This window comes from Globicephala melas, chromosome 8 (genome assembly GCF_963455315.2).
Source record: "Globicephala melas chromosome 8, mGloMel1.2, whole genome shotgun sequence".
Lineage (NCBI taxonomy): Eukaryota > Metazoa > Chordata > Mammalia > Artiodactyla > Delphinidae > Globicephala > Globicephala melas.
In genome coordinates, this window is record NC_083321.1 from 51,048,420 (window position 1) to 51,070,426 (window position 22,007).

At 35.5% G+C, this 22,007-nt stretch overlaps 1 protein-coding gene across 2 annotated transcripts in view; it reads right to left on the reverse strand.

Annotated features, from left to right (window-relative positions):
- Window positions 1-22,007, reverse strand: part of RAB6A (RAB6A, member RAS oncogene family) — a 66,669-nt gene that overhangs the window by 17,136 nt on the left and 27,526 nt on the right. Inside the window, exons 2-6 of one of the 2 annotated variants that reach the window (XM_030836127.3) lie at window positions 21,159-21,217; window positions 11,354-11,407; window positions 9,855-9,960; window positions 7,756-7,867; window positions 2,349-2,442 (exon numbers count right to left, since the gene is read on the reverse strand). In XM_030836127.3, the coding sequence (XP_030691987.1) occupies window positions 2,349-2,442; window positions 7,756-7,867; window positions 9,855-9,960; window positions 11,354-11,407; window positions 21,159-21,217 (425 nt within the window). Of the gene's footprint in view, window positions 1-2,348; window positions 2,443-7,755; window positions 7,868-9,682; window positions 9,789-9,854; window positions 9,961-11,353; window positions 11,408-21,158; window positions 21,218-22,007 lie in introns of both variants that reach the window. The other variant, XM_030836125.3, reaches the window with a different exon arrangement.

Below are 22,007 nucleotides of genomic sequence, written 5' to 3' on the forward strand. Positions count from 1 at the left end.
AGAGTAGCCCCCGCCTGCCACAACTAGAGAAAGCCCATGTGCAACGAAGACCCAACACAGCCAAAAATAAATAAATAAATAAATAAATTTATTTAAAAAACACACAAAAAACCACAACACATTACAAACAGAGAATGATATAAATTAGAGTTCCCTTCTCATTAAAATCAATGGAATCCAGAAGACAATCAAAAGGCGTCTTTAAAGTACTGGAAGAAAAAAATCTGTCAACCCCAAATTCAAAAACTAGCAAAATGTTCTTCAAAATTATTCTTCAAATGGCCTTTTGGAGTATGTGAAAGCAGAGAGAATTTATCACCAGGATACCCCTATAAGAAACAGTAAAGAAAGTTATTTTGGCTAAAGAAAAATACCAGGTGAAACTCAGATCTATAATTAGGAATGAAGAGCACTGGAAATGATAAATATATGGATAAAGAGAAAAGATTATCTTTTTTCTTCTCTTAATTACTGTTTAAAGGAAAAATTAAAATGTTTATTATGGAAGTTTATAATATATGTAAATATAAAATGTGACAATAACACGAAGGACAGTGTGCATTATTTCACATGAAATGGTATAATATTAACTCTAGTTTAACCCCTAAGCATCCACTAAAAAGGTTATGAAAAAATTTAGCTAAAGATCAAAAGAGGAATTAAAACACAATATAAAAATATCTGATTAAGACAAAAATGAAAGAGGGACAAGCAGAAAACAAAGAACAAATGGTAGACATAAGTCCTAATACATTAAATCTAAATAAACCAAACACTCCAATTAAAAGGCAGAGACTTTCAGACTGGAGGAAAAAAAAGGAAGTTCCAACCATGTGCCATCTACAAGAGACCCACTTTACAAAGAAAAAGATATACCATATGAACAATAAGCAATTAGAGAGCTGGTGTGGCCATATTAAGATCAGATAAAGAAAAGGAATATTATTAGAGATAAAGAGCAGTATTTTTTAACATTAAAAAAGTCAACACATTAGGAGGACAGTTAACAATGCTAACATGTATGCACCCAAAGACAGAACTTCAAAACACATGAAGTAAAAGTTGACAGAACTAGGGAATTCCCTGGTGTCCAGTGGTTAGGATTCCGTGCTCTCACTGCCAAGGGCCTGGGTTCAATCCCTAGTCCAGGAACTAAAATCCCACATGGCGAAGGAAAAAAAGAAGAAAGCTGACTGAACTATATACAAAACACATGATACAAATATTGTTGTTGTGGATTTTAATACCCCCTTCTCAGTAACTAATTGAACTACCCTCCAAAATTACTAAGGCTATCTAAGACTTGAACAAGGCTATCAACTGTGTTATCTAAGATTTGACCTCATTTATATTATTTATAGAACGCTGTATCTGACAACTGCAGAAAGACATTCTTTTCCAGCGCACATGGAACATTCATCAAGACAGGCCACATGTTAGGCCATAAAACAAGTCTCAATAAATTACAAATGACTGAAATGTTACAGAGTATATTCTCTGATCACAACAGAATTAAATTAGAAGCCATAACAATGAACAGTAGACTAGGAGGAGGGAATTAGTGACAATTCAGTATTACTTACATATGTTTCAAGGCAAAGAGAGATGGGACGACCAAAAATGAAAACAATATAGAGAATTTTTCATAAAGCTCTACTTATTCAGTTTCAAGGATTTTACTTTACCCCTCTACTGGTAATGTAGAATTAAAAAAATAATTTATTGGGAGGTAAATCCTATAAATCTGGGACCACTACTCTATATGACACGTAGCCCTGAAGAATTAAGCAGGCAAATTTTTGGTTACCCCATCTTTTAGAAAACAGTTTGACAATGTGAGATCTCCCCATATTTTCCTATCCCCAAAACACTCCTGTTATAAACTCTGTTAAAACACCAGCAGTTTATTAAGGACAAAGTAACGAGAATGTATTTTTACAACAACAAGCAAAATACCGTGCCTGAAAGCAAATACCTGCTTTACCATAATCTTACTATCAAACACTAAAATAAGGAAAATTTACCTTGAAACAATGCAGTTGGGATGTAGTGAGTGTATGGTGAGTTTACAACCTAGCAATCATCTTACAATCATAATCTTATAATCAAAATGAAATACGTGTCCTATGAACAATCTGAAAAGTTTGGCAAGCCTTTTCTCTTTTTCCAAAACTATGCCACATTTAGATTTTTCACCGTTCATTGTGATATGTCGCTAATTCATGAGGCCTGCTATTGTCAAGTGGAAGAAAATCTTACACTAGAGAACAGAAAACTCACACAATTATTTTATAATATGTTTTTTCAATTTGATAACCTCAACTCACACATACTGAAAAGACACTTACCTGCTTTACATTATATCCTGCTTTTGCACTAGTTTCAATAAACATAACATTCAGCTCTTTGGCTTTCCTCTCTCCTTCCTCAATTGACACTTGCCTGTAGAAAATAAAAAAGATAAACTCATCTTTTTGAAAGATAATGATATAAAGATTATAAACAAGGTTCTGAAAAAAACTTTTCTTGATATGGTGCTGGTTATACAGGCAAGACTAGTTTGAAAATTTATCAAGCTGCAATACACTTGAAATTTGTGCACTTAGGTCAGAAAGAAAAAGACAAACACCATACAACATCACTTATATGTGGAATTAAAATATGACACAAATGAACTTTTATGAAACAGAAACAGACTCACAGACATAGAGAACAAACCTGTGGTTGCTGGGGGGAGGGAGGGATGAAATGGGAGTTTGTTAGCAGATGCAAACTAGTATATAGAGAATGGATTAAACAACAAGGTCCTACTGTACGGCATAGGAAACTATATTTAATATTCTGTGATAGACCATAATGGAAAAGAATATATAAGAGTATATATATAACTGAATCACTTTGCTGTACAGCAGAAATTAACACGTTGTAAATTAACTATACTTCAAAAAAAAAATCTGTGCACTTCTGTGTGTATATCTAACCAAATGTTTTTATAAAGGCATTTTTTAATGATTTACTTTTACCTGCTGAGCTCATCCTGTATTTTTTTAACCTTAAAAATCTTAATAGTATGCTATTTTCTCTTAGCTTTAAGCTTTGCGATTAAAAACTTTTATGTAAAATAACTTTTTATGGCTAGACAATTTGTCAATTTACTACCATAATTTATGTAACCAGTCTCAAACTGTTAGAAATGTATGTTGTTTTCAAATTTTATTGGGTTGGCCAAAAAGTTCATTTGGGTTTTCCATAAGATGTTATGGAAAAACCCGAATGAACTTTTTGGCCAACCCAATACACCACTGTGAAAAATGTTGCTATGAACATCTTTGTGCTTTGTGACTTTGGATCATTTCTTTAGGTTGGATTTTGTGGATTTCTACAAGTGGAACAAGTGAGTCAAATTAGTACTTCTTTTACAGGGAATTTTGTAGTACATCATAATTAGCGGTGTCTCTCAAGCTGTGAGCTCTTCAGGTGCAGGACTATCCTGTTTATCTTGGTATTCCTAGTGCCTAGCAATCACATAGGTGTTTAATAAATATGCAACTATTCTAATTAAATGGATCTAACCCATCAGCTGATAAATCCTGCTTCCTACAACACAGAACACCAAAGCAATGAAAGAGAATTTCTACAAGCTCCCACCATATCTATCCTCCAATCTACCTATGTGTGTGCCTTTTATATTCTATGTCTAATCCTACTATGGAGGAACCGTCCTTATTCCCCAAACTTATACCTATGTACTAGATTCCACTGTCTTCTTGTTTACAAGAAGATGTTATTCTTGAATTTCTCCACTCTCTAAAAACAAAATTACTCTTTTCTAAAAAAGTAATTAATTTATTTATTTTTGGCTGTGTTGGGTCTTCGTTGCTGTGCACGGGCTTCCTCTAGTTGCGGTGAGCAGGGGCTACTATTTGTTGCGGTGCGCGGGTTTCTAATTGTCGTGGCTTCTCTTGTTGCGGAGCATGGGCTCTAGGCGTGCAGGTTTCAGTAGTTGTGGCACGTGGGCTCAGTAGTTGTGGCTTGCGGGCTCTAGAGCTCAGGCTCAGTAGTTGTGGCGCACAGGCTTAGTTGCTCCACGGCACGTGGGATCTTCCCGGGCCAGGGCTGGAACCCATGTCCCTTGCATTGGCAGGCAGATTCTTAACCACTGTGCCACCAGGAAAGCCCCAAAATTATTCTTATATATAACAATGCAACTATTAATGCTTTACTACATCTGTTTGTTTTAGCCACTCGTTCTCTATGTATTTATGTGTGTATAAATTTTTTTAAAAACACATTTTTTTCTTAATTTGACAGTAAGCTGACAATCAGCAGCAGACCTTTAGGCCCAAACACAAACACTTCAGAGTGTGAATTTCCTAAAAACAATTATTTCAGATGCCCTAAAACTTACTCCTTGGACCTCTTCTCTATCTACAATTACTCTCTTGGCAATCCCATGCAGTCTCATGGTTTTAAATACCACCTATATGCTGATGCCTCTCAAACTTATATATCTAGCCTGGACTGCTGCTCTGAACTCCAGACTCATATATCCAACTGCCTACCTGACATCTAATTATTAGGATATCTAATAGCCATCCTATACTTAAAATCACCAAAAGCTCAAGTCATGATATTCCCTCTCAAACTGTCTCTTTATGCAGTCTCTCCTATCTCAGTTAATGACAGTTACTCAGGCCAAAAATCTAGGTGTCATCCTTGACTCCTCCTTCCCCCACATTCCATATTCCATCCATCTGTATGCATGCCATCAATTGCATCAGTATATCCTGACAGTTCTATCTTCAAAATAATATCTGAATTTGACTACTGGTCACCACAAAAGCTACCACTATGTTGGTCCAAGTCATCATTTCTTGCTTGGAATAAAGTCTAGATTAGCCTCCTCTCTGCTACCCTTATGTATTTTCAACAGAGCAAACAGTGACTTATGAAAAGCTACTTCTCTGCTCAAACCCTCCAATCTCATTCGGAAAGTCTTTACTTTTGCCCTACATGACCTGGCCTTCATTATCTTTTCTTGTTATTTTTTTTTTTTTTTGCGGTGCGCGGGCCTCTCACTGTTGTGGCCTCTCCCGTTGTGGAGCACAGGCTCCGGACGCGCAGGCTCAGCGGCCATGGCTCACGGGCCCAGCTGCTCCGCAGCATGTGGGATCTTCCTGGACTGGGGCACGAACCCACGTCCCCTGCATCGGCAGGCGGACTCTCAACCACTGCGCCACCAGAGAAGCCCCCGAAAGATTTTAAAAAAATTTAAAACTTTTACTCATTTAAAAATTATTTTATTGGGAATTCGGGATTAATAGATACACACTGCTGTGTGTAAAACAGAAAAACACCAAGGACCTACTGTGTAGCACAGGGAACTATATTCAATATCTTGTGATAGCCTATAATGGAAAAGAATCTGAAAAAGGATAAATACATATATATATGTATAACTGAATCACTTTGCTATACACCTGAAACACTGCAAATCAACTACACTTCAATTTAAAAAAAAATTCCTGCAACTATTACATTAAAATTTAAATAATAAAAATAGATGAACCCCCCCAATTATTTTAGTGGAACGAACAAAACTCTAATTTTTATTTTTTAAAATTAAAAAAACCTTTCTTTTAAAGACTCTTAATTCTTTTAAATGTGAATAACTGAAGGGTGATAGTCTGGCAAAAATTACTGAGAAATATGTTAATTCTAAAGCAATGCACAAATATTACCTTAAAGAAAAATTATTGTAAACATAATTTAGATGTTTCTAGCATTTGTATACTCAAATATTATGCAATAAAAGAACAGATGCTTGTAAGCATCCTTTTAGATAACTCTGGCTATAAAGGGAAACAATTCAGATATACAATTTTTCTATTTAACAGTGAAGATATCTAGCGACTCTCCACTAGAATATATAGAAGAATATAGAAGAATATATACCTATATGATCTTCAAATTCTCATACTGAAGATAAATAAAATAGTGAAAATTTATGATGGCAATTCATGTCCAAAAAATGATTTTCATAAAGAAAAGTTGAAATCATACGCTGAATTTACTTTTAAATTAGCAAAGACTTTCTTGACAATTCCAAATGAGGTACCATGACAGAAATGGGCTTAATATTTCATAAGTCTTTGAACATATTGGGTTTCTTTGTAACATAATAATTAATAGCAAAAGTTCATTACTGGAATTTCAGTATCCAACTAATGAATAAACAAATAATAAATAGTAAAAGCTTCGAATATTAAATAAATGGTCAAGACTATTTAAAGCAGAAAGAATATCCAGTAGATCACTTAGGAATGCTAAAGGCAGATATTCAAGCCACAGATTCTACAGTGAATGTTAATACATTTTGCATCCTGTGACTTGAATATGTCTTTGCTCATTTGACTAAGGTATCACAATCAAGCTATTCAGTTCAACCTCACAGTCTGGCTCAACCATACAATTAAAAAAAGAAAAGAAAAGAAAAAACTACACCACTGAATTATAATGAATATTTATAAGAAGACTACCAAAAGAGTGTGCATTTAATCATTACGAATACTTTTTTAAAGATAGGATTTGTAAAACATTTTGTTCTTTAACGGAACACTGCTCATATTTATGAGCCCTAAAAAATGCAAAATAGTTACCAGCTTCACGTGTAAACAATCTTACACAAGAGTTATTTACACAGGAGCTTACACAAACCCAAAAAATTTAGTTTCCTTTAAGGACTGAGTTTAATGTGTGTTTTCTTTTTTTTTAAATAAATTTACTTATTTTATCTATTTATTTTTGGCTGCGTTGGGTCTTGCTGCACGCAGGCTTTCTCTAGTTGCAGTGAGCGAGGGTTTACTCTTGGTTGTGGTGTGCGGGCTTCTCACTGCGGTGGTCTCTCTTGTTGCGGAGCACGGGCTCTAGGCATGCGGGCTTTAGCAGTTGTGGCACGTGGGGCTCTAGAGTACAGGCTCAGTAGTTGTGGCACATGGGCTTAGTTGCTCCGTGGCATGTGGGATATTCCCAGACCAGGGCTCGAACCTGTGTCCCCTGCATTGGCAGGCAGATTCTTAACCACTGCGCCACCAGGGAAGTCCCCTGCATTTCTTCTTTCAGAGCTTTTATTACACTGATTATAATGGCCTGTTTACCTCCCAGTCTTTCCCTCTAGACTTTAACCACTGGAGGACAAGGCTCATATTTCATCTTTGTTATCCTAGTACCTGACATGCAGTAGATATTCTTGAAAATGTTAGTTGTAACAATGGCTAATGCACGTGAAAACACATCAGAAAGCACACAGTGCAGTACAAATAGTTGATTAGTACCTTTATCCACTGGCTTCTTTGAGTTCACTTCCATCTGAATTCTCAGATAATTCTTAATATTTTTTGGCCGCGCTGCACAGTATATGGGACCTAATGTGTGTTTTATTGTGTGTGTGTGGTGTGGGGAGGGTGGGTGGGCCGTGCTGCTCAGCTTGCAGGATCTTAGTTCCCCGACCAGGGATTGAACCTGGGTCCTCGGCAGTGAAAGCACAGAGTCCTAACCACTGGACCACCAGGGAGTTCCCGGGACTGAGTTTAATGTTTACCTTTCTATTTCAGGTCCCCACACTAAAGAAAAGGGGCAGGGGTATAAAATTAAGGATTAAACATGTCTCCTTTTAAAGCAATTTTTCACTAACAAAAATAACAGGCTGCTTAACAAAGAAATCAAACATTCCATACAAATGAAATCATTCCATACCTCTTGTCAGCAAGATCTGTTTTATTTCCTACTAGCATGATGATAACATCACTTCCTCTTTCTGTTCTGACATCATCAATCCACTTTGTAGTTTGCTGGAATGAGTTAACATCTGGTATATAGGAGGGTGGATAGAGAGATTAGTGTTATTCCAAGTGCTCCAAGTGAAGGACCAAACAAAGAAAAAAGAGGAAAAGAAAAAAGTACTGGAAGTTGGAAGGGGGTTGGCACATTAGTACCCACTTTTAATGTGCCTGCAACATAACTCCATTTTATCTGAGTATAAATATCAATGATCTAAACAAATCACAGCAGTAAAGTCCTTAAGGTATCTTTTATAATAGTTTAAAATTTTTGGACATGACCAAGTGAGTATAATGTACTATATATAATTGAAAAAAAATTTTTTTTAATGTAAGGACAGCTATGGCAGATAGTATGGTGTCATGTTGCCACAATGCTTTTTTGATTACTTAAACATACCAAACATGACAAAGAAAGCATCTCCAAAAGTATGTCAGCCAGTAAGTCCCAACACATCCACAAAATTTGTAAAGCCTTTAAATAGCTTTCAACACCACTCTGTTTGCATTGCTTATTCAGTTTGTGATCACTTTAACTTGAAGCTTATTAGTTTAATGTACCAGAATCATTTATAACAAAATCCATCTTTTCTAGCCCTGGATTCTAAGTAGAGTACTTCAATACATCTTACAGCAGCTAAAGAAAACAACTTGCTAATATTTTAATGGCATGTGCACAAATTTCAAAGAAAAATACACCAGGTTTTACTTGATTTGGTTAAAGTAAGCACAAACATTTTAAAGCTGCAAAACTTGTGAATGCACAATAATGAACATACATTTTTAAAACAAGTAGCAACCCAAAGAAAAGCTTCAAGAAAAGAAAGACTGCATTTGGCACCTAACCAAAATAAAAAGTCTCTGAATGCAAACCTCTTATAATTCTGCCATTGCAATTATTGTTAAGTAGATATGATTTCTGGATGAGCAAATATGCAAAAATGTATACTAATAATATTACTAGCTCAAATCGGTAGATTGTTTATGTAAGATGTTTTTAAATAAGTCCAAGATGTGGTACTATCCTGGTCTTCCTATAAATTATGGAGCACTATACGGAATGATGCTTAATATTGCCTAATATATCATAAACTGATTCACAAAGACAATTTTAATCAGATAGCATTTCCCTGTCAGTCACCAATGCTCCATTCAAAATTTGCAGTCACTTAAAAAGCTAAAGGCACTATTAGTCAGTCTTGAAGGAAAAGAAAAAGAAAGACCATTACTTTTTTTAGTCTCCCATTTAAATTTTTTTCTTGGAGAGAAATGAAAGTATAATTCGTTAGCAACCAAGTAAATAAGTCAGAGAATCCAGATTTCATTCAAATGAAAATGATTAATAGAAAACTGCATATTATGTTTTCTCTGCCTTCCTCTATAGAGAGAGGATGGCTGGAAGGGGAAAGCAGAGAAAAGTTGGCTAGCGGAAGCTTTTAACAGTCTCAACAGAAGCCTTGAAGGATCTGGAGAACTTGGCAAGAGACTTAAATGCAGATTATTTTATTTTAGAGAAATCTGAGATCAAGTTAAATAAAAAAGGAGACATTCTTCCAACCATAATTATGGTGTAGGGATAATAGGATACTAAGAAAGCCTTGGAGAGGATTCATAATTAGATCTAAAGGAAAAATTACAGGGCAAAAAAACCTGGCACAGTAGAAATAAGGCATATTGGTACAAACACCAAAGCAAATACTCTGACCTAGCTGGCCTGTGATAAGGTTTGCTATGATAAAACTCATTTTTACATGCCAGTATAGAAAACAAGCACAAGACAAGAACATGCATGCAACTAAGCTAAAGGTTGAAAGATTAGAAATGCATAATCCCCCCCCACTCACTTGTGATATCATAAACAACAACTGCCACAGTGGAGTCACGAATGTAGCTAGGAATCAAGCTCCTGAACCGCTCTTGACCTGCTGTGTCCCATAATTGCAATCGTACCTAACAATAAAATCAGTCAAACAAGCAAGAAAAATAAGAAAGGTCAACCCGTTGCAAAATACCTACTTGTGATATCGTAAACTACTACGGCTGCAGCAGAATCACGGATGTAACTGGGAATGAGGCTACGGAAACGTTCCTGACCCGCAGTATCCCATAGCTGCAGCCTGATCTGTGGGATGGGGGGAAAAAAAAAAAAAAAAAAAAAACCAAATTCATACTAAAAAGAAATAATGTTTTTAAAGGGAGGAGGGTGGCAAGGAGGTAAAAGGAAACTCATGCAAAAGGTTACAGGGATGTGAGGAATGAAAATAACACAAAACTCCTTTCCTTTTTCAAAAGGGAATAATATTTAAATTTGGCTTGCTCTGAAGGTACATAATGCAAAAAAAATGGCAATATGAAAGATTTCACAGAATCAGAAGTACAGCTTCCTTTTTTTTCCCCTCCCTGTAACCTCTCTTTGAATCCTATATGTTCCGGAGAGCAAAAGTAGACTGCTAATGTTCAAATAGTGAACATAAAAGGGAAAAACAAAGGTAAATGTCAGTGATCATTGTCAACATCCCCTTTTCTGCAAGCCTCTCTGAAACTAAAATAAAATGTCTCTTTTCTCTATTGGATTCAGAACACTTTGAAATTGGATCTCTGATTACTGTGCTTATGCTTCTCCCACACATTTCTTCCTAGAACACTGTATATAATCTAGCAAAAAGGAGAAATATCTTTTTGCAACCCTACGTAAAAATATCCTTACTTTCTTACTTTTTCACGTCTACATTCCAGGAAGAAAAGCCTGAAAACAAGCATTAAGTTCTCTTACCATCATAAAGCCGTTTCTGTTTTCAAATTTTAAGAAATAGAATGCTATATGTTAAAACATAAAAGAGAACATACAAAAGAAAAAAACTCACAAACTTATAAGAAATAGCATTAGAGATAACTTTTTTGGGTACAGATCCCAAAATAATGCATTTAAGAGAGTCACTGTTTAGGTGACAGAAATCTCTTCAAGGGATAGCAGGCTAGAATACAGGATTTATATTGCACTTAAAAGGAGTATTCCAAAAGATGGAAGACAAAAATCTAACAAGTAAATGCACATTAATTTTTTCTATTCATAGTCACTTTGGTACATATCATATTCTGACAAATAAAACCTTGAAGTTCACAAACTGTGATATTCAAATGAAATCTTTTTGAATGCCTCAAGAGTGGTATTCAAAAGGTCTTTAGCAGCTCTAATTTCTTCTTGAAAATATTCTTATCTCAATGCTATTTGTTATAATTTTCCAAATCAAGACAAAATTTTGTTTAACAAGTCTAGGGCCATCAGAGTTTTACAAATAACAGCTTTCTCTCCCCTTTGGATTCTACTTGGGGATAAAAAACTCAAAGTGCTGAGTACTACTCACTCTATAATAACAGTTTTTCTCAAGGCCTGTAAACTAACTTTGGCAACTTTGCTAAGTACTTCTTATGGTGACAATCATCGATTATAGTTTTGATCATAATTTTCTATCCTGGAGTGTTGCAGAAAATCGCACACTGAAAACATTACTCACTGTTCGATCCTCTAAGTACATTGTTTTTGATAAAAAGTCAATACCAATTGTTGCCTGTAAAACAAAACAAAACAAAACAAAACAAAGAAGTTAAAAATAGTAATAGTTTAATGGCAGTCAGCAGTTTAGGGTTCAAGTGGGAATTATGATTGTAGAAGAAATAATGAATAAACATATGAACATATCATAGTCAAATAAAAATGAACAAAATTTTCAGTGATAATGGCTTCTACCTACTGAGCACTTGCTGTGTATTAGAGATTCTTTTAAGCCCTTTACATGATCATCTCTAATGCTAATACATCTCTACAAGTAGCTAGTAGCATCATTATTTTTCTCATTTTATACATAACAATATTGGGGTTTGGAGAAGTTAAATAACTTGTCTAAAGACACAAAGCTTCTGCTGTGGAGTTGGGAATAAAAGTCCAACTCTGGGCTTCCCTGGTGGCGCAGTGGTTGAGAGTCCGCCTGCTGATGCAGGGGATACGGGTTCGTGCCCCGGTCTGGGAAGATCCCACATGCCGCAGAGTGGCTGGGCCCACGAGCCATGGCCGCTGAGCCTGCGCATCCGGAGCCTGTGCTCCGCAACGAGAGAGGCCACAACAGTGAGAGGCCTGCATACCGCAAAAAAAAAAAAAAAAAAAAAAAAAAAAAAAAGACCTGGCACAGCCAAATAAATAAATATTTAAAAAAAAAACTTTCTAAAAAAAAAATAATAAAGATAGGTTTTATTTTTAAATTGTCATAAAATTTGACATTTTAACTATTTTAGGTATATAATTTAATGGCATTAATTACATTCACAACTGTACAACTGTCAACACTATTTACAAAACTTTTTCACCTCCCCAAACAGAAACTTTGTACCCATTAAGCAATACCAAATTACAATGTATGGATATATGACAATTTGTTTATCCATTCATCTATTGATGGACACTTTTGGCTACTATGAGTTCCTGTTTTCAATTCTTTTTGGTATATACCTAGGAGTAAAATTGCTGGGCCATATGGTAATTCTACTTAACTTTGTGAGGAAAGTTTCTGCAGCAGCTGTGCTATTTTAAAGTCCCACTAGTGATATATTCCTATTTTCCCTTTTCTATATAAATAGCCATCCTAGTGGGTGTGAAGTGAAATGTTACTGTCGTTTTGATTTGCATTTTTCTAATGACTAATGATGCTAAACATCTTTTCATGCTTTCAGGTGCTTATTGGTCATTTGTATATCCTCTCTGGAGAAATGTCTATTCAGTCTTTTGCCTATCTTTAAATTGAGTTTGTCATTTTGTTATTGATTTGTAGGAGTTCTTTATATATTCTGGATATTAAATCTTTATCAGATATGTAACTTTCAAATATTTCCCCCTATTCTGTAGGTTGGGCCTGGTGCCTCTACTGCAAATCAATTGTCAAGAGATATATATATTTATTTATAGGTTCTCAATCCTATTCCATTGGTCTGTATGTCTACCCTTATGCCATTACCACACTGTTTTAATTACTGTAGCTTTGTAGGAAATTTTGAAATTGGGAAGTGTGAGTCCTCCAACTTTATTTTTCTTTTTCAATAATACCTTGGCTATTAATATCTTGGTGAATTAGGATCAGGTCTTTCATTTCTACAAAAATGGCAGTAGGAATTTTGATACGGATTGCACTGAATTTGTAGATTGCTTTGGGTGGTTGGTACTGACATCTTAACAATGTTAAGTTTTCTGATTTATTTACCTGGGATGTCCCTCCATTTAATTAGGTCTCCTTTATTTTTTTTGAGTAGTTTTGTTGATCTCCTTTTCACATGGACTTGTATTTTAAAACAAACAACAACAACAACAGAAGAAGATGCTTCCTCCTTTATCCCAAACTATGTGACTAATACACAACCTAAGTACTAATTCCACCTTATGACATTCAATCTGAAAATTATATCTGCCATAGGGTGGGACAATGGGCTTATAAACTTGAATTACTTTGCAAGAGCATCTAATTGACAAACCTCAGGAGCGTACAGGAGTGGCATAGCTGCATTTAAGAAATCTCACCAGTAGAACCTCATTTACTCAGACAGTGTGGCAGAGGTAGTTACCTACACAAATATCCATCTACCCTTTCCTCCCTACTAACACAATCAAACATTTACTTAAAACCATACTTTTCCCAAGAAAAAATTACATTTTCCAGGCTTCTTTGAACTTTAAATAAATGGGGTTAACTCAGTCGGGAGGTACGTTCTTGGTTTTTCCCCCCTTTCCTCCGTCTTTCTTCCTGAACTGTGGCTACCAAGGCTGGAACTCCAGGAACCATTCAGTAACCATGAAGCAAATTTCAATATGGAAGTCATATATTAGATCAGGTTAAAAAGAAAGTTAGAAGGAGTCTTGGTCCTGGATGACCATGGAGCTGCCACGCAAGTGCTGAAACACACTACCTTTAGACTTCTTTTACATGAAAAAAAATTCTCATGTCACTTATCAGTGTTATTTTGTGTTTGTTATAAACAGCCCAAAATAATTTTTAATGGCTATAAATAGAAACAAGCATTTTCAGATCTCACAGTCAAGACATAAATTTTTTACAATTAGTACAAAGTCAGACTTTATGATAAAATGTACAACAGTCCCCTCCTTGCACTGTACTATCCTAGTTTTGGGGCATCAGTTATATCACTGAACTTATAAAGATCAAGATTAACCTGAAAAACATCCTGTTGTTACTCTTCTTCTTAGTTAATTTTATTCCAAGCTGAGCTACTACAGCATAGAAGTCGATCAGCTGTAAGAATTAAGCCAACAGCAGGAAGAAAAGAAAGGAGATGGCTGGGAAACTAATCGTTATCAGCTTTTCCAGCATCTTGAATGCTACTGATGAGGAACTAATTCAAATTTTCATAAAAGATGGATGAGACATTAGTGCTGCTTCTTGCTCATCTCCTTAAAAAAGTGCAAAAGGCAATAACTGCAGAAGAAACCAAAGAGAAAATTCTCCCATGTATCTTAATTTACAACTTCATATTATCTTAAATGTTAACTAATTCATTGGTTTTGAGGGGGCAGGGGTCTGCTTTGAAAAAAAAACAAATTAAACTGAGTACTTATAAAAGGAGCTCACAATTCTAGATTGAACAATGTTATCCAAATATATTGGAGCCAAGATAACAGTAACTTTTACTTGTTTAGCTATTTTATTTGGATGCTCTCCACTTAGAATGGTGCTTATTTACCCCTACAGCTATTTTATAAAAGATTCAGATGTAAGCTACTATTCTGACTCCATAAATAGTGGTTTGTCACCTGTCCTGATGCCACAGAAGCCAGAGACCCATAAACATTATGATTTTCCATATGGGACATGATTTTTCCAATACAAAACTAACTAGGTAAGGAAAACAAGTTTTCTTCCGTATGAAGCAATCATAATCAGTTTCCTTCTGTGGTCCAAACACGTAAAGCTCTGTTGCCTGGTTGCTGCCTTCTCTATCAAGAGAAAATAGAGAAATAATGAGTTGAAAGAGGCAATGACCAAAGGAAGAAAAGAGTGGGGAAGTTAAAAGAATTTAAAATTGAGTAACAGAGATAAATAAAAAGAATGAGGAAAGGAAAACGACCCCAGAAAGAAGATGCTGATACAGAATCCAGTTTAGAAGGGAATCCCATTTAAAAATGTTTACGTATATGTACATATGTGGGAAAAAATATATGTATATACATTTTCCCCCTAGATACCTTTGTGCCATATTATATTTCTGTCAATTAGGACAGAAACTAGGTAGAGTCTGTGAATTTTAAAAATGAGTCATTAAAATGGACATAAAATTTTAGTTCTGCAAGGTGAACAAGTTCTAGAGATCTGCTACACAGCATTGTGCATGTAGATGACAATACTGCATTGTATACACTTAAAAATCTAATAAGAAGGTAAAATCTCATGTAAGTGTTCTTACCACAGTGAAAAAAAAGAACCTCACCCCCACCCCAAATAAAATGACAATACTTCTGGAAAAGGAAAAAAAAAAAAAGTCATTAAAAATTAAACAAAAATAAAAAGACAAATCAAACACAGAATCAGCAAAACAGTCCATCTAGTTAAGGATTTTGTTTCTACTGATAATCTAGAATTCTGTATAGAATAATCTAGAGCTTTAACTTAAAGAGATTAAGGATATATTTATTCACCACCACCATCTTTCTGGACAAGTTCATTAGAGTGTCTAAAACCCACTGCTTGGACTTCTCTGGTGGTGCAGTGGTTAAGAATCCGCCTGCCAATGCAGGGGACACAGGTTGGATCCCTGGTCCGGGAAGATCCCACATGCCACAGAGCAACTAAGCCCGTGCACCACAACTACTGAACCTGCAAGCCACAACTACTAAGCCCACGTGCCACAACTACTGAAGCCTGCACACCTAGAGCCCATGCTCTGCAACAACAGAAGCCACAGCAATAAGAAGCCCGCACACCGCAACAAAGAGTAGCCCCAGCTCGCCACAACTAGAGAAAGCTTGCGCGCAGCAACGAAGACCCAATGCAGCCAAAAGTAAATAAAATTTTAAAAATAAATAAATAAAACTCACTGTTTTATCTATGCTGTCCTGAACTTAACTGTTGATTTGTAACAGCCTTTGGAATAAGAAATTCTCTAAATTCAAAGTAATCTCTAAGGTTACTCTGAGCAATATAATCTTCCTCAAATAAAAGAATTAAACTACTCCAACTGTGGGAATCTTTCTCGAGCTTATTTACATTAAGCTGAACTATATAAAATGGCCAATATTATACCACTTTTGAATGATAAAAATAGCAATGTAGTATGGTTCAAACTGATATAGTTGAAACTGTTAGAAAAATCTGTTCGTTTATAATTGGTAAAAGAAAAAGAAGTGGTGAATGCTAGAGCAACTTAAGAGAAACGCTTCCAGACTCTCTAACTAGAAATAATTTTCCCAGATAACTTAGATTTTTTGCTTTACTTTGAAATAATGACCAAAATATGGTCAATTAAGGACTATTCTGGCCAACCAGTTTAGTCTTTTTCAAATGAAATTAATTCAGTGCAAAGGAATCATAAATAGGGCATGAATTATGAATTACATAAAATTTATCTTTTTTGTGAAATAAAACTTCACTAAGTTTCAGATATATATTACATACGGCTCAATAATACATTTCTAGCTATGAGACTAGCTCTTCAATTATTCATTTCAGAAGTCTTTCTCTTGTGTGTATGGTGGAGGTAGGGGTAGGGAATCTTCAAATAATCCACTGAACAACTCTTCACCTGATAACTAAGTTTGCAGCTAACAACATATGGTCAATTCTTCATATATCAAGTTAATACTTGATATGCTGTCAAGCTGATTTCCCTAGGTAAGGATGTAGGGTGCTACATTATCCAAATTTTCCTGTTAGAGCTAAACTAAGATAATACCTCGGACTGTACCTAATTCTTACAAAAACTTGTAGTTTACATTGTAAATCAGTATCTCCTATTAATGCCAAAGTACAATGATATTTTGGCTTCACTAGCAACAACTTCTTCACAAAGAATCAAAATCTTTCCTTATCTCTCAAATTCTATGTAACCTCACCCCATCAACATCACTGCCCTTATAAATGTCTGAATGAACAGCAGCAATAGTCTTACTGCATAAGTAGCAACAGCACTTTAGGTGTGCCGGAAATATCTCCTTAATTTCACAGAGAACTTGGGTAAAATGAAATACTTCAGAAATACTCAGAGGACTCCAACTACAGGCTCTAGCTCATAATTTTTTAGCCTAAGACTCTGACTCTAGTTCAAATTTTTTAGCGTATGGTATTTGGTTCCACTCCCAAAGATATGAGCTCAACACTCTCAGGAACTTTCTACATATGGCTCAATGACATCAATACTTTCTTCAGTCCCTAAGAATGGTATTTATAGTTTCTCTGCTGAAGAGAGAGAGAACCATTGCTCAGAATCAAAATATGGTATGCAAGAGGTCATCTAGGTGAAGCTATAAGCTGTAGAGTTGCAGGGACCTAGAAAATTGAGGATATCCGATATAAACGGGTCCAAAAAAACCCGAAGTACTCTTGCTAACTGTACTATTTTTTCATTTCTAAACTTGTTCTTTTTATAGTGTCTTAAGATGTGACTAAACCATTTCTGAAATATTCAAAAGAATGTAATAAAATTCATACTATACATATTCATTGGCTTTTAAGAAGTGACTTTTCTTAAATGTCATGTTTATGTTTTAGTCATTCCTGTTTCATGATCGTTATGGGTTTTAATAAAAGGCTTAATTAGAAACAAATTCCTTTGGGGGTGAGATGGAAATGTTCTTAATCTTGATTGTAGTAGTAGCTTCATAGGTGTACATATCTGTCAAAATTTATCAAAATGTAAGGAATTAATAATTCTTTACTACTATCGATTATAAGATCCCACTGAATATTTTGGATAAGTCTTTTGTCATGTGTGCCTTTTGCAAATCTATGGCTTGTCTTCTCATTCTCTTAACACTGTCTTTGGCAGAGCAGAAGTTTCTAATTTTAATGAAGTCCAGCTTATCAACTGCTTCTTTTATGGATCATGCCTTTAGTATTGTATCTAAAAAGTCACTGCCATATGCAAGATCATCTAGGTTCTCTCCAATGTTACCTTCCAGTAGCTTATTACAGAGTTTTACATTTAGGTCTGTGTTTAGGTCCATTCTGAGAATAACCTCTGTGTCTACATTCATTTGCATGCGGATGACCAGCTGTCCCAGCACAATTTGTTGAAGAGGCTATCTTTGCTCCATTGTACTGCCTTTGCTCCTTTGTCAAAGATCAATTAGAAAAACCTTTGTTTACATCTTAGTTCTACCATTTAGTAGTTGGATGGTTTTGGACAAATTGTACAAATTTGGACAAACTTTTTCCTAGAAAACAAATGCCCAAGTTTTTCAGTTTTCTTAGTGTTCAAACCAGAAGGCATATCCCTGAAATAAAATAAATATTTCAAATATGGGAAAATACATACTAAAAAAGGGACAGGATTCAGATTTTATATTTACCCTAAAAGCTTTCTGAAAAATAAAAAATGGTTTAATAATTGAGACAGAGGCAGTTAATTACTATGGAAATTAACCATTCCTTTAATCAGATCAACATTTGATACACTCCTAAGACAAATAATTGAAATCAAGTTTTTATACTAACTACACAGTAATACAGATGTAAAATACTTCAATTAAAAGGGATTTTTAAAAATTTTAATAAGAATATTTCAGAAAGTTGATACAGGGACTCTCCTGGCGGTCCAGTGGTTAGGACTCTGCGCTTCCACTGCAGGGGGCGTGAGTTTGACCCCTGATTGGGGAACTAAGATCCCACAGGCCGTGCAGCAAAAAAGTTAATACAGAAAAAGATTTATAATGTGCTTAGGGCCTCAGTGAAAGTACCTGGTATGAAGATTACTAATTTATTCGTTTTAGCTTTTTCTTTGATTTTCGTTTCACAATTAAGCATTTTAAACTAAGATACATACAAACATATAACTTAGATACATATGCAACTGAGAGCAGACATCCTTGTCTTGTTCTTGATCTTAAAGAGAACGCATTCAGCCTTTAAACATTACGTCTGATGTTAGCTGTGGGTCTTTCATAGAGATGCCCCTTATCACATTTAGAAAGTTCCCTTGTATTCCTAATTTGCCAAGTGTTTTTATCATGAAAGGCTACTGGATTCTGTCAAATGCTTTTTCTGTGTCTGTTGAAATAATCGTGTGATTTTGTCCACACTGCGTGGCTTTTTTTTTTCTTTTTGGCAGCACTGAGTGGCTTGTAGGATATTAGTTCCCCGACCAGGGATTGAACCCGGGCCCTCAGCAGTGAGAGTGTGGAGCCCTAACCACTGGACTGCCAGGGAATTCCCCTGATTTTGTCCTTTATTCTATTCATATAGCGTATTACATCACTTTCTGTATGTTAAACCAACCTTGTAATCTTGGTACTAACCTACCAATCCTACTTGGTAAATGGTATAGAACCTTTTTACAAGTTACCAGATTCAGTTCGGTAGTATTTTGCTGAGGACTATTGTGTTTATATTCATAAAGGATATTAGTCTGTAGTTTTATTTTTGATGTCTTTGCCTGGTTTGGGTATGAGAGTCATACTGACCTCATGGGATAAGTTGGGAAGTATTTCTTCTTCTGCTTTTGGAAGTTTACGAAGTATTAGTGTTGTTCTTTAAATATTTCATAGAATTGACCAGTGAAGCCATCTAGTCCTGCGATTTTCTTTGTAAGAAGTTTTTTGATTGATAACTCTATCTACTTATTATAGGTATATTCAAATTTTCTATTTCTTCTTGAGTTAGTTTCGATAGTTTGTATCTTTCTTGGAATTTATCCATTTCATCTAGGTTATCTAATTTGTTGGCATATAACTGTTCACAGTATTCCCTTATAATCCTGTTTATTTCTGTAAGGTCTTCTCCTTCACTCCTGATTTTAATAGTTTGAGCCTTCTTTTTTCTTGATTAGTCTACCTTTAGGTTTGTCAATTTTGCTGATCTTCTCTAAGAACCACTTTTGGTTTCACTGAATTTCTTGTTTTTCTGTTCTCTCTTCCATATATTTCTGCTCTAATCTTTATCAGCTTCTGAATTAAGCACGTCTTTATTTTCTGTATTTTTGTTGTCCTGACACCTGGGGCCTTCCTTATACTGGAGGGACTGGCCATCCCAGGGTTTGCCAATTCCTAGAGAAGTAAAACTTGCCTGTGGAGGGCCTTTAATATGAAAACCAACCAATCCAAACCCATACCCCAACCACCTCCTCTATCACACTCAGGGTCATTACTCCCCTGCCCTAATCACCCTAGGGCCAAGTAGCAGACAACTAGGAACAGCCCCTACAGCCCAGAGACCACTGAAATTACTCAAAGTAGGCAATCCTATATTTCCTTACCTGGTCTTACCCATCCTTCCCACAGAAATCCCAATAAAGGCTAGTGCCTACATTTCCTGCCCACCCCCCCTTCACCTCCTGACCAATACCAGTACTTCTTCCATGTGCCCCCCTCATATGGCCTGGAGTGTCCCTTCCTCTTGCAATTTGTGAGTATAGTAAACTATCTTTACAATGGCAATCATCTCCTGATCTGTTGGCCTCACCACACCTGAATAATAAAACCTACATTTTAAAGTAGTTTTTACTTCTGCTTGCTTTAGGTTTACTTTTCTTTTTCTAGTTTCTTAGGATAGAAGATTAAATTACTGATTTAATGTATCTATTCTTTTCCTTATAACATTGCTTTAGCTGTATCCCATAAGTTTTGGTATGCTGTGGGGTTTTTTTTAAATTTATCTCGAAGTATTTTCTAATTTCCCTTGTGATTGTCTTTGACCCACTGGTTATTTACGAATGAGTTATTTAATTTTCCATATATGTGTGAACTCCCAAATCTCCTTCTGTTAATGATTTCTAATTATAGTACTCACTTATTCTTGACTTCAAGTATAGATGAAAATGTCACAGAATCCTAGACTTGGAGGAAATCTCTCCAAGAGAATAGCTATAATCACTCTTACTTCTATCCCAGATGGTATTAGCAATAATCTTTCAATAGATTTTGGAAGAGAAGCTAAAGAAATCAAATGAAAAAGTTGAGGACTATGAGCATCATCAGTTATACTTTGTATTTATAGAGAATTTTACAGATTACAGAAAATGCTTTTATATCCATGTCTGAATGTAAATAAATGAATTTTTAAAAGGACCTGTAACACATAAGAGACAACTAGTAGGTTGGCATAAACAAAATACCTGATAGGTGTTGTCAAAACTGTCATACATGAATCTGGTAATCAGTGATGTCTTTCCAACTGAAATGAAAAGGAAAAAAAAGATTGATTCAGTTAACACATTAAATTGGGTTCTCAAGCAATTTTTTTTACAGAGAACTGCGATTCAATTCATTGGGAAATATCTGCAATGGTTCAACTAACAATAATTTACAAACATACAGGCCTATGTGACAAATAAAAAGAGAATACTTACATAACCACTAAAAAAAAAACAAACAAAAAAACCATACAGGCCTGAGTTTGTTGAAATGTCTTTCTTTAATAACAGATAATCTCGGGACTTTCCTGGTGGTCCAGTGGGTAAGACTCCACGCTCCCAATGTAGGGAGCCTGGGTTTGATCCCTGGTTGGGGAACTAGATCCCACATGCATGCTGCAACTAAGAAGCCCACAGGCCGCAACTAAGAAGCCCACAGGCTGCAACTAATAAGCCTGCATGCTGCAACTAAACTTGCTGCAACGAAGATCCCGAAGATCCCGTGTGCCGCAACTAAGACTCAGCCCAGCCAAAACAACTAAGTAAGTTCTTCTTCCCCACCCCCTTCCTTTTCCTCTCCTCCTCCTTATAAAAAAAAAAAAACCAAACAAACAAACAAAAGATAATCTCTCAAACTGAGAGCACAGGTAAAAATATTTATTTAGTTAAGAGGTGAGGAAAATGAAGAGAAGAGATGGAGGAAAACAATCAGTTATGCTGACATCTCTAATTCACAAAAGGTAAGCAGATATTTACTTGACCCCTAACAAAAAGAACTAGGATTACACTGGGAAGAAATTATAGTTAACTTCCCGGACAGTAACCTGGGGA